This window comes from Microcaecilia unicolor, chromosome 6, assembly GCF_901765095.1.
Source record: "Microcaecilia unicolor chromosome 6, aMicUni1.1, whole genome shotgun sequence".
NCBI classification, from domain to species: domain Eukaryota; kingdom Metazoa; phylum Chordata; class Amphibia; order Gymnophiona; family Siphonopidae; genus Microcaecilia; species Microcaecilia unicolor.
The window spans coordinates 157,425,152-157,439,046 of NC_044036.1; the positions used below are offsets into that span (position 1 = coordinate 157,425,152).

The 13,895-nt window shown below is 45.4% G+C and overlaps 1 protein-coding gene across 1 annotated transcript in view; it reads left to right on the top strand.

Annotated features, from left to right (window-relative positions):
- DNAH12 (dynein axonemal heavy chain 12) overlaps positions 1–13,895 on the top strand; it is a 314,549-nt gene that overhangs the window by 171,896 nt on the left and 128,758 nt on the right. Inside the window, 1 exon segment of the mRNA XM_030206132.1 lies at positions 6,111–6,410. Within this exon segment, the coding sequence (XP_030061992.1) occupies positions 6,111–6,410 (300 nt within the window).

The following is a 13,895-nucleotide window of genomic DNA, read 5'->3' on the forward strand; positions in this document are numbered from 1 at the left end:
GCTAAGTGGGAGGCCAGTGAGGAGTAAGTTGCAGTAGTCAAGGCGAGAGGTAATGAGAGAGTGGACGAGAGTTCGGGTGGTATGCTCAGAGAGGAAAGGACGAATTTTGCTGATGTTATAGAGAAAGAAGCGACAGGTCTTGGCTATCTGCTGGATATGCACAGAGAAGGAGAGGGAGGAGTCGAAGATGACTCCGAGGTTGCGGGCTTGAAGAGACGGGGAGGATGAGGATGCCATCGACTGAGATAGAGAGTGGAGGGAGAGGAGAAGTGGGTTTAGGTGGAAAGACAATAAGCTCCGTCTTGGCCATGTTCAGTTTCAGGTGGCGGTTGGACATCCAGGTAGCAATGTCGGATCAGCAGGCCGATACTTTGGCTTGGGTTTCCGCAGTGATGTCTGGTGTGGAGAGATAAAGCTGGGTGTCGACAGCATAGAGATGATATTGGAAACCATGAGATAAGATCAGTGAGCCCAGGGAAGAAGTGTAGATTGAAAAAAGAAGGGTTCCAAGGACAGATCCCTGAGGAACTCCAACAGAGAGCGGGATGGGGGTGGAGGAGGATCCATGAGAGTGGACTCTGAAGGTGCGGTGGGAGAGATAAGAGGAGAACCAGGAGAGGACAGAGCCCTGGAACCCATATGAGGACAGTGCGGCAAGAAGTAAATTATGATTGACAGTGTCAAAAGCGGCGGATAGGTCAAGGAGGATAAGGATGGAGTAGTGACCTTTGGATTTGGCAAGGAACAGGTCATTAAAGACTTCAGTGAGTGCCGTTTCTGTCGAGTGTAGAGGGCGAAAACCGGATTGAAGCGGATCGAGGATGGCATGAGAGGAGAGAAAATCAAGGCAGCGACTGTGAACGGCGCGTTCAAGTATCTTGGAGAGGAAGGGTAGGAGGGAGATGGGACGGTAGTTGGAGGGACAGGTAGGGTCTAGTGATGGTTTTTTGAGGAGTGGTGTGACTTAGATGGTCTTTTACTAAAGTTTAACACATGTTAACTGTCACAGGTCCCATTTTATTTCCCTGCCAATCCAAGGAATCTTTTCCTTGGCAAGGTACAAATAATCTATACAAAAATATAAATAACAAAATCAATAAAAGCATAACTGCATACAACAGCACTCATAATTCCTAACCCAACTAACCCCTTCCATTCTCACAACATCAGATAGTCATCTTTAATAATAACAGATTAATCCTGTAGTCTTCCCAATATCCCTGCTATTAGTTAGCTCCCTAATCAAATGATTCAACAAATGAAAAAGCTATAAGCTTCTTTACTTATTTATTACATTTGTACCCCGCGCTTTCCCACACAATGCAGGCTCAATGCAGATTGCGAAATGTCTTCTTCCAGTTGCAATTTAAAAGGCAGACCATTCCAATTGAAAGGCCTTGCAACAGAGAATGCCCTTGACTTAGTGCATACCAACCCTGCCCTTGACCTAGTACATACCAACCCTGCCTCCTCAAATGAAGGGATCATTATCGGTCCTTTCTGTTGGCCATTCCTCTTCCAATGTATCCTTATCTGCCTGCTTTAACCATCTTAAGATCATCTGACATGATCATCCCCAGATTCTACCCATTTTTCACACATAGAAGACAACTTCAGTGGACCAATTATTGACTCAGGGTGGGGGGGGAGGGGTGTTACTGAATCTGAGCTGCCAAACTCTAGGCTAGACCATTTCTAACCAGAGAATGTGGTAAAGATGGTTAGCTTAGCGGAGTTTAAAAAAGGTTTGGATTGCTTCCTGAAGGAAAAGTCCATAGACCGTTATTGAATGGACTTGGGGAAAATCCACTATTTCTGGGATAAGTATATCAATAGAAATCAAACAAAATAAAACATGGAAAAGAAAATAAGATGATACCTTTTTTATTGGACATAACTTATTACATTTCTTGATTAGCTTTCGAAGGTTGCCCTTCTTCATCAGATCGGAAATAAGCAAATGTGCTAGCTGACAGTGTATATAAGTGAAAACATTCAAGCATTACTATGACAATCTGACAGGGTGGGAGGATGGGGGTGGGTAGGAGGTATGCATGGGGACATCAAAGCATATCATTGATATTCTAACAGGATGGATGTGGATAGGTGAGGGGAGGGGTGATCAACAAAGAATTACAGCTTTATGGTTTATAATGGGCTAAGAAACCCAGATCCTTGTTAAGTCCTTTCTGTTGGGCGTTAAAATATTCAATCATTCTGACTTCAAAGGTCTTACGTTCTTGTATGGTTTTAAAGTTACCTTTCAGGATTCTCACTGTGAAATCACTGGTACAGTGTCCTGGTCCTGTAAAATGCTGACCAACAGGGGTGGGAGCCCTACTGGCACAGTATTGTTCATGTGATGTCTATGTAAATTGAATCTTAAGCATCTTCCACTTCTTCATGTGATCTTGTACAGGTCATGTCACATTCCATTGACCCAGATGCCAACATGGTTCCCGCGATATCTCCAATCTCATCTCCATTCCCCTCCTCCCCCCTCCTCCCTCCCCTTCTTGTGCGCCCTGTGGAACGCCTGCTCAATCTGCAACAAACTTCCCTTCACCCACAACCTCTTCATCTCCCATTCCCATCAACTGCTCACCCTAACTGAAACCTGGCTCACCCCTGACGACTCTGCCTCAATCGCGGCCCTATGCCACGGAGGCTATCTTTTCTCCCATTCGCCCCGCCCAGTTGGTCGCGGAGGCGTCGTCGGGCTACTACTTTCGCCCTCCTGCAGTTTTCAACCTCTCCACCTACCTCAGTCTCACTGCTTCTCATCCTTTGAAGTTCACTCCATCCATCTATTCCACCCGCTGCCACTCAGAGTTGCAGTCATTTACCGCCCCCTAATAAGTCCCTCCCTTCCTTCCTTACCGACTTCGATGCCTGGCTCTCCGTTTTTCTTGAGCCCTCATCCCCATCCCTCATTTTTGGTGACTTCAACATACACATTGATAACTCATCCGACTCATATGGTTCTCAGTTCCTCACTCTTACCTCCTCCTTCAGCCTCCAACTGAGCTCCTCCACCCCTACTCACAAATCTGGCCACTGTCTTGATCTCGTCCTCTCTTCTACTTGCTCACCCTCCAATTTCCGCGCGTCAGCTCTTCCTCTCTCTGACCATCACCTAATCACATTCACACTTCAGTACCCTCCCCCTCATTCTCGCCCAACACTAAATACTACTTCCAGAATTCTCCAGGCTGTTGACCCCCTCACCTTATCCTCTAGTATCTCTGATCTCCTCCCTTCCATCATGTCCTCTGAATCTGTTGACAAAGCTGTCTCCACTTACAATGCCACTCTCTCCTCTGCTCTAGACACCCTTGCACCGTCCATCTCCTGTCCCACAAGGCGTACCAATCCCCAGCCCTGGCTGACCCCTTGCACCCGATACCTTCGCTCCTGCGCCCGTTCGACTGAATGCCTCTGGAGGAAATCTCGCACCCATACTGATTTCATTCACTTCAAATTCATGCTATCCTCCTTCCAATCCTCCCTATTCCTCGCCAAACAGGACTATTACACCCAATTGACTAATTCCCTCAGCACTTCGCCACCCTCAACTCCCTCCTCAAAGTGCCCTCTGCTCCCACCCCCCCCTCACTCTCTCCTCAATCTCTGGCCGACTACTTCCGTGACAAGGTCCAGAAGATCAACCTCAAATTCACCACCAAACCTTCTCCTCCTCTTCATCCTATAACCCACTCTCTTAACCAACCAACCCAGGCCGCCTTCTCCTCTTTTCCTTATATCACCGAAGAGGAAACCGCCCATCTCCTCTCCTCCTCGAAATCCACCACCTGTTCCTCAGACCCCATCCCCACCAACCTACTTAGCACCATCGCTCCTACTATCACCCCCACCATCTGCCATATCCTCAACCTCTCTCTCTCCACTGCAACTGTCCCGGACACCTTCAAGCATGCTGTGGTCACACCACTCCTCAAAAAACCATCTCTTGACCCTACCTGTCCCTCCAACTACCGCCTCATTTCCCTCCTACCCTTCCTCTCCAAGATACTTGAATGCGCCGTTCACAGCCGCTGCATTGATTTTCTCTCATCTCATGCCATCCTCGATCTGCTTCAATCCGGCTTTCGCCCCCTACACTCGACAGAAACGGCACTATCTAAAGTCTGCAATGACCTGTTCCTCGCCAAAATCCAAAGGTCACTACTCCATCCTCATCCTCCTCGACCTATCTGCCACTTTTGACACTGTCAATCACAACCTACTTCTTGACACACTGTCCTCCTTTGGGTTCCAGGGCTCTGTCCTCTCCTGGTTCTCCTCTTATCTCTCCCATCGTACCTTCAGAGTACACTCTCATGGTTCGTCCTCCTCCCCTATCCCGCTCTCTGTTGGAGTTCCTCAGGGATCTGTCCTTGGACCCCTCCTTTTCTCAATCTACACCTCTTTCTTAGGCTCCCTGATCTCATCTCATGGTTTCCACTATCATCTTTATGCTGACGACACCCAGCTGTATCTCTCCACACCAGACATCACTGCGGAAACCCAGGCCAAAGTATCGGCCTGCTTATCCGACATTGCTGCCTGGATGTCCAACCGCCACCTGAAACTGAACACGGCCAAGTATGAACTTATTGTTTTCCCACCCAAACCCACTTCTCCTCTCCCTTCACTCTCTATCTCAGTTGATAACACCCTCATCATCCCCGTCTCATCTGCCCGCAACCTCGGAGTCATCTTCGACTCCTCCCTCTCCTTCTCTGCGCATATCCAGCAGATAGCCAAGACCTGTCGCTTCTGCCTCTACAACATTAGCAAAATTCGCCCCTTCCTCTCTGACCACACCACCCGAACTCTCATCCACTCTCTCATCACCTCTCGCCTTGACTACGGCAACCTACTCCTCACCAGCCTCCCACTTAGCCACCTATCCCCCCTTCAGTCCATCCAGAACTATGCCGCACGTCTCATCTTCCGCCTGGACCGATATACTCATATCACCCCTCTCCTCAAGTCACTTCACTGGCTTCCGATCAGATACCGCATACAGTTCAAGCTTCTCCTACTAACCTACAAATGCACTCGATCTGCAGCCCCTCCTTACCCCTCTACCCTCATCTCCCCTTACGTCCCTACCCGTAACCTCCGCTCTCAAGACAAATCCCTCCTTTCAGTACCCTTCTCCACCACCGCCAACTCTAGGCTCCGCCCTTTCTGCCTCGCCTCACCCCATGCTTGGAACAAACTCCCTGAGCCCATACGCCAGGCCCCCTCCCTACCCATCTTCAAATCATTGCTCAAAACCCACCTCTTCAATGTCGCTTTCGGCACCTAATCACAACACCTATACTCAGGAAATCTAGACTACCCAACTTGACATTTCGTCCTTTAGATTGCAAGCTCTTCTGAGCAGGGACCGTCATTAGTTATTAATTTGTACAGCGCTGTGTAACCCTAGTAGCGCTCTAGAAATGTTTAGTAGTAGTAGTAGACTTGCAAGTGGATTTTGAATAGGTAATTCTCCTCAGACTTTCCCTTTCATAATCAATTGGCCATCTGGCATTGCAGAGATAATTTACCACATGTGTATTTATCAAATGGCTGCTCCAATTGTTCATGCTGGCAAATATATGTGCACTCCTTTAAGTCCTTATAGGTATTTTACAGAAGGCTCAGTGTTGAGCAGAGTCTTTTGTAAAATAGTGTCAGAAATGAGCATATCTGGGCCTGGACATCTGAATTCCAATCTTGGTGTTCTATGTAAAATGCACCTTTTAATACTTGAGAAATATAATCACATTAAGAGAAAGGGAAATCGGACATGGGACTTGATATACTGCCATTCTGTGGTTTTTGCAACTACATTCAAAGCGGTTTACATAGTATATACAAGTACTTATTTGCACCTGGGGCAATGGAGGGTTAAGTGACTTGCTCACCCAGTTCCCCAGGATCAAGGTCCGCAGCACTAACCACTAGGCTATTCCTCCACTCCGCTTAAAATAAAGAAAACTAAAAAATATGTTTTCAGTATTCTCAGTTTAAGACAGCAGATAAAGTAGTAACTTTTTTTTTCTTTTCTTCCATCAAAATGCCTTTACTTTGTTTGGTGTTTTTCCTTTCTGCAGGTATACAAGAAAGCCATGGAAAACCTACTGCCTACACCAGCCAAGTCCCATTATACCTTTAACTTGCGTGATTTTTCACGTGTAATTCAAGGCTGCTTACTTGCTAAGAAAGAGTCAATTGAGAATAAGCGAGTAATGACCCGCTTATTTGTGCATGAAGTTCTTCGGGTATTTTATGACCGTCTTGTGGATGATGCTGATAGATCATGGTTATATCATTTGGTTAAAGATGTTGTGAAGGAACATTTCAAAGATAATTTTGACTTGGTCTTTGAACATTTGAAGCAGGGATCTAAACCTGTAAGTCCTGAATTTTACTATTAGAAATGGAACCTATCATAATAATAGCATTTTGTCTGGAGTTTCTTTTTCCCTTTTTTTTTCCTTTTCTTGTAACAAACTATTATGGGACTGATTCAGATATTTGGTGCAATTGCATTTCTGTTTAATCTGCTCTTGTTTTTTGATGAATTAAGCCCTGCTACTCACTTATATTGGTTTTCTAATATGGTCCAATCAGACTTTGTGCATTTATATTCTCGGAGAACAAGTAGGATACAAGTTCTGACAAAATGGGTGAAGTCACCAACAGAGTCCAGCATGGGAACACGGCTCCAGCATAGGTTTCTAGAACTTTTGAGCAGGCTCACCATACATGTATACTACTTCCCGCCTGCTGCTTTTGCACAAGATGTTTCAGACTTTCATTTTCCGTGGAGCCAGCCCACTGGTTTCAAAAGCGCATCCAGTACAAGAGGACCATATTTGTAACAGAATCTTGTAATTAGTGTTTGTGATGCTTGGGGCCCTAGATCCTTTTTCCAGTCCCACACAAACACTGCTTGAATACCTTCTACATCTTTCAGAGTCAGGTTTAAAGACCAATTCCATCAGGGTACACTTTAGTGAAGTCAGCACATATCACCACCACATCTCCTTTGCTGAATCTGAGTGTTCTTGTCACTCTGACTAAGTCAGAGGTTTTCTTTGAAGAGGGCTGATATCAGATCCCTCTCCACCTCATGAGTGAAGTCTCACCAGAGCAATTCTTTATTCATTGATTTATAAGGGAAATGGCTCATGCTATCCCATTTAAGTTAGAGATGGAGGAAGACCCCAGGACAGAAGAATTGAATATTTTCCAATTCCTCGATCACCCCCTCCCCAAGGCAGTAACTGTGCTCATTCACAGAATCCTAAAAGACATATAGATGAAAATGTGGGAGACCTCGCCCCTCAGTACCTCCTGTTAACAAGAAGGTTGACTCAATGTACAGAGTCCAAAAGGCTCCTGGATTCAAGAATAGGAGCTTTCTCACCATTCTATCGTGGTCAATTCTGCTCTCAAAATTGCCAAAAGCTCCAAGATTAATTCCTCAATGTCCCCTGGGAAGGGAGGCTTGGACATTAGAGTCTTTTGAGAAAAAGGTTTTCAGAAAGCTTCATAAATTGTGCAGTACCTCTTCATAATCGCAATATTCCTGGCAGTGCATTCCACAAGAGTTTCCACTAGAAAGCCATATGGTTTTAAGTGGAAGAGGTTTTTTCATATTCTGCTCTATGCAGGCTTCATTGAGGTCTCGAGCTCCTGCTTGAGTAACTTTTCATCAATAAGTCATTTGATTTTGCTGTGCCTATTTTCTAGATGACATGCCCCAAAAGAAGGCCCCCACTGGTTTCAAAAGCACACCCAGTACAAGAGGACCATAATTGTAACAGACTCTTGTAATTAGTGTTTTTAAAGCTTGGGGCCCTAGATCCTTTTTCCAGTCCCACACAAACACTGCTTGAATACCTTCTACATCTTTCAGAGTCGAGTTTAAAGACCAATTCCATCAGGATACGCTTTAGTGAAGTCAGAACATATCACCACCATGTAGAAGGTAAACCCATTTCTGCATAGCTTTAGTTCAGTTTATGCATGGCTTGCTTGTGTTGAAGCCTCCCATCAAGCCTCTCGCTTGACATCATGTTTTCTTAAAACCAGCTGATGAAAACTTATTTTGAGCTGCTTAACACCTGTTGACTAAAGTACTTGACCTAGAAGGTCTTTCTTTTGGTGGCAGTAACTTCAGCTTGTAGAGTGAGTGAGCTCCAGACCCTAGTAACTAAACCAATTTATATAAGATTTTACAATAGGCTGGTTCTGTGGACTCATCCAAAGTTCCTTCCTAAGATAGTGTCAGAATTCCATCTTAATCTGTCTATTGTCCTACTATTATTTTTTTCTAGATTTCATGCTCACAAAGGTAAAAACGCACTGCACACATTGGATTGTAAGAGAGCCATGGCCTTCTAACTGGAGCAGTCTAAAGGCCATAGAAAGTTCACCCAGCTTTTTATTTCTTTTGACCCAAACAGGATGGGGGCTGCTGTTGACAAAAATATGCTCTGTAATTATCTAGCAGACTGTATTTCTTTCACTTATGCCCAGTGCTTTTTTTGTAGGTACTGGTTCTCATTATGGGCAGGGTCACCATCTATATCTCTGCCCCTATGGTAGCCACACCCACAGTAGCCACACCCCTTATACCAGCCGTGGTGCATATAAGCAGTATCATTGAAAATACTATACCAGTATATGAGAAAAAAAGAGCTTGTGATTTTTTTTCTCATTATAAATAATTTCTATAAGCTGTTACAGCTCTAGTGTACCCAGTGCAAAATAAGAAAGCAGATATAAATTCTCAAATTGGACATATTCCAAACACTAAAATTAAAATAAAATGATTTTTTTTCTACATTTGTTGTGGTGACTTTGTTTTTCTGAGCATGTTGGTCCCAGTCTCTGATTCTGCTGCTCTCTATCTGTTCCCTGAACTCCATTTCCAGGGCTTCCTTTTCATTTATTTCTTTACTTTCCTCCTTTCTTCTTCATTTCTTGCCCTACATCCATAGGTAAAAGCTGGGTCCTCTGTGGTCTTGACTGGAGGAGGTATAGAGTGGATCCAGCTTTTGCCTATTTTATTCATCCATGTGCAGTTTTTCTCCTCTCTTCCCTTTCCCTCATCTTGTCATCTCCTTCCTTTTTCCATCCACGTTCAGCATTTTTCCTCTCCCCCCTCCATCCATGTCCAGCATTTCTCCTCTCTCCTCTCCTCCATCCATGTTCATCTCACTTCCTCTCTCTTCCCTCCCCTCCATCAATTGTAGCATTTCAACTCTCTCCCCTCCATCTATGTCCAGAATTTCTCCTCTCTCCTCTAAATCCATGTGCATCTCCTCCTCTGTCTTCCCTCCCCTCCATTCATGTCCAGCATTTCTCCTCTCCCCCTCCACTCCATCCTTGTGCATCTACTTCTTCTGTCTTCCCTTCCCTCCATCCATGGCCAGTATTTCTCCTCTCTCCCTTCCCCTCCAATCATGTTCATCTCCTTCCTCTGTCTTTCCTTCCCTCCATCCATGGCCAGTATTTCTCCTCTCTCCCTTCCCCTCCAATCGTGTTCATCTCCTTCCTCTGTCTTTCCTTCCCTCCAACATTTCTCCCCTGCCCTCCACTCCATCCATGTCCAGCATTTTTCCTCTCTCCCCTCCATCCATGTGCATCTCCTTCCTGTCTTCCTTCCATCCATGGCCAGAATTTCTCCACTCTCCCCTCCATTCATGTGCATCTCCTTCCTGTTTTCCCTCTCTTCCATCCATGTCCAGCATTTCTCTTGCCCTTCCCCTCCATCCATCCATGTCTAGCAACTCTGCTCTCTCCCGTGCCCTCCCTTCCCATCCATGTCCAGATTCTCCTCTGTCCTCCCCTCCCACCTGTGTCCAGCAATTCTCCTTTGCCCCCTATCCTCCCCTCCCAACCATGTCCAGCGATTCTCCTCTGCCATCCCTCCGATCTATGTCCAGTGATTTCTCCTCTTTCCCCTGCCCTCCCCTCCAATCCACGTCCAGTGATTCTCCTCTGCCTTCCCCTCCATATCCAGCGATTCTCCTTTGCCCCCTATCCTCCCCTCCATGTCCAGTAACTCACCCCAGCCTCCAGCTTGCCCCCCTTTTAAGCCTCCGTTGAGTTCCAGTACCCCAGCCCCACCTGCCCACCCTTAGCTCCCCAACAGCGCTGCTTTCTGTTCCTGCGCCCTGCAAAGCATTTAAATCTTTAATTTTTTTTACCTGAAGTCGAAGCGCCGACAGCAGCATTAGTGAAAGCACCAGGCTCGTCTCCTCCAGCCTTACCTTCGTCAGTTCGTTCCCTCTCAGTGTCCCTCCCTCGTGGAAATAGGAAACAACGTGCTTCAGTTAAAAAGATTTAAACATGTTGCGGGGTGGCAGCAACAGAAAGCAGGGCTGGGGAGCTAAGGGCAGGCAGGTGAGCTAGCCGTAGGAAAAAAAAGGTACCGGTACACTGTACTGGTACATTGTACTGGTGCGTACCGGCTCAAAAAAAGCACTGCTTATGCCCAGTCCTCAGGATTATGGCACAAATCATAAAGTCAGAGTTATGGCAACATCTGTAGCCCACTTGAAATCAGCCTCCATAGAAGAGAATTGCAAAGCTGAAACATGGCTTTCTGTCTAAACGTTCACATCTCATTATTGCTTAGAGTAGGACTCACAATGAGACAGTAGATTTGACCAGACAGTCATCCGGAATCTAATTGGTAATTAGAATCCAACTCCATCCCCCTGGGCCCATCTCTTTCAGTTCAACACACATTCCGAAATCCCTTTTTTGTTGAAGGCAGCCTGTAGCTATGAAGTCCTATGTTATGAGCACTTCATATCCTGCTTGTCCTGGGAGAAAACCAAGTTACTTACCTAGAGCAGTTGTTCTCTGTGGACAGCAGGATACAAGTCCTCACATACAGGCTTATTTTCGAAAGTGATCGCCGGCCATTTTCCGACATAAATCGGGAGATGGCCGGCAATCTCTCAAAAGCGGCAAAATCGGTATAATCGAAAGGTGCTTTTTTGGCACCTTTGCCACTTTCCCGTCGCCGAGCCGGCGAAAGTTCAAGGAGGCGTGTTGGCGGCGTAGCGAAGGCGGGACATGGGCAGGCATGGGTGTGGCTACCAGATGGCCGGCTTTCGCAGATAATGGAAAAAAAGTGGCGTTAATCAGTATTTCGCCGGGTTTACTTGGTCCTTTTATTTTCACGACCAAACCTCAAAAAGGTGTCCCAACTCACCAGATGGCCACCGGAGGGAATGGGGGGTGATCTCCCCGCACTTCCCCAGTGGTCACCAACCCCCTCCCACACTAAAAAAAATAAAAATAAAAACCTTTTTTGCCAGCCTGTATGCCAGCCTCAAATGTCATACCAGCTCCCTGACAGCAGTATGCAGGTCCCTGGAACAGTTATTGGTGGTTGCAGTGGACTTCAGGCAGGTGGACCCAGGCCCATCCCCCCCCACCTGTTACACTAGTGGTGGTAAGTGTTGAGCCCTCCAAACCCCCCCAAAACCCTCTTCACCCATAAGGGCTATGGTAATGGTGTAGAGTTGTGGGGAGTGGGTTTTGGTGGGGGGGGGGGGGGGGATTTGGGGAGCTATGCACCTGGGAGGCTTTTGTATATTTTTAAACAATTTTTAAAAGTGCCCCCTAGGGTGCCCAGTTGGTGACCTGGCATGTCAGAGGGACCAGTGCACTACAAATGCTGGCTCCTCCCATGAGCAAATGCACTGGATTTAGCCGGGGTTGAGATGGCCGCTTTTTGTTTCCATTATCACTGAAAAACAAAATCGGCCATCTCAAACCCGGCGAACTCTGGCATTTGGCCGGGCCAAACCGTATTATCGATAAAAAAGATGGCCGGCCATCTTTTTCGATAATACGGTTCAGCGAGCTGTTTGCGGCAATGCCAAAATAGATCGCCGGCAATCTATTTCGCCGGCACCGTTCGATTATTCCCCTCATAACCTCCCACTTCCCTAAGGAGTTGTGCTCTATGCTAAATTAAATTATGAAATAGACTGAAGTGGTCCTGTGCAACAATGGCAGGGCAGAAAGTCACATGTATACATGGTGAACCCATTCAAAATTTCTAGAAAGCTAGGCTGGAGTAGTGTTCCTATGCCAGGCTCTCCTGATGACATCATCCATGTTGTCAGAACTTGTATCCTGCTGTCTACAGAGAACATATGCTAAAGGTAAGTAACTTTGTTTTACAGTTGAAGTATTAATTTTGATTGGACATTTATTTAGGTTATATTATACTTTTACTAGTAAAAAAGGCCCGTTTCTGACACAAATGAAACGGGCGCTAGCAAGGTTTACCTCGGAGTGTGTATGTTTGAGAGAGTGTATGTGAGAGTGACTGTGTGTGAGAGAGAAAGTGAATGTGCGAGTGTGTGTGTGTGTGAGAGAGAGAGAGTGAGTCTGGGTGAGAGAGTGTGTGTGTGTGAGAATGAGAGTGTGTGCAAGTGTGTATGTGAGACACAGTGTGAGAGAGAGAGAGTGTGTTTCACACAGATACACTGTGTGCAAGAGAGAGAGTGTGGGTGAGACACAGACTCTCTGTGAGACTGAGTGTATGAGACCAAGAGAGTGTGTGAGTGACTGTGTGACACATAGAGAGTGAATGTGATACAGTGTGAGACATAGAGTGTGTGAGAGTGAGAGAAAGACATTGGCTGTGTGAGAGAGAGAGAGTGTGTGTGTGTGTGACAGAGATACTTCCCCCCCTCTCTGGTGTCAACCTCCTCCTCCCTCCCTCTCTCTGGTGTCAGCCCCCCCCCCCCCCTCTCTCTGGTGTCTGAGCGTTACTGTGCAGGACGCTGAGCTCTGGCTGTGCTTCAAGGAACTGACCAATCCTATTTAATAGAATGCACCTCCAACATTCAGAAGCCGAGAAACCTCGTGTGGTTGGTCACTTCTGCTTGTGACGAACCCGGAAGTACGTGATGTCATCTTGTATCCTTGCTTTGTTTTTACATTGTTCTACTACTTTAGTAGGATACCCTCTCTGGAAAGCGCTGGGACATCTCTTGTGCATGAAATTCAAATCTTCAAAATTTGTGCAAAGTCTTCTTAATCTTAAAAATTGAGAGTATGGAAGATTAGTCTTGAGACTTCTATTATGGAAGCTTTGAAAATGCAAATAGGTATTGCGATCTGTCGGTTTTTGAAGACTTGTGTAATTAATCTATAAGGAGTTTTAATAATTTGAATATCTAAATATGAAATTTGTCGCATATCATATTGTATCTTAAACTGTAAATGTTGATCTAGACCATTAATCCAATCAAAGAACTCTAATAACCGTTTTTCATCACCTTCCCATAAAATCAAAATGTCATCTATATACCGCTTATAAAAGATTATTTGAGATGTATAGGGATGGTTCACTAGAAATTTATTTTCAAAGTCTGCCACATATAAGTTTGCAACATCTGGAGCCATAGGAGAACCCATGGCTGTGCCTCGTATCTGTTGGTAAATATTATGTTGAAATTCAAAATAATTCTTAGTTAAGGCATATGTTGCAAAAGCCATAATCAAAAAATTGGGTATTCTCTTTAAAATGGTTCTGTTCTGTAAAGTTTTTTCTATAATTGCTAAACTCTCAAGTTGGGGTATATTCGTATATAAGCATCTATGTCAAGAGTTACTAATATGACATTGGTTAGATCTTTATCAAAGTCTTCTAACATATTAAGAATATGAGTAGAATCTCTCACATATGATTTTATCTGGGGTACATATGGACGCAAAAAGTAATCTACGAACTGTGATAGAGGTTCTAAAACGGATCCATTCCCTGAGACTATAGGTCGTCCTGGTGGATCTGATGTTGATTTATGGATCTTGGGTAAATGTAAAAGGTCGGTATAACTGGGGACGAAACT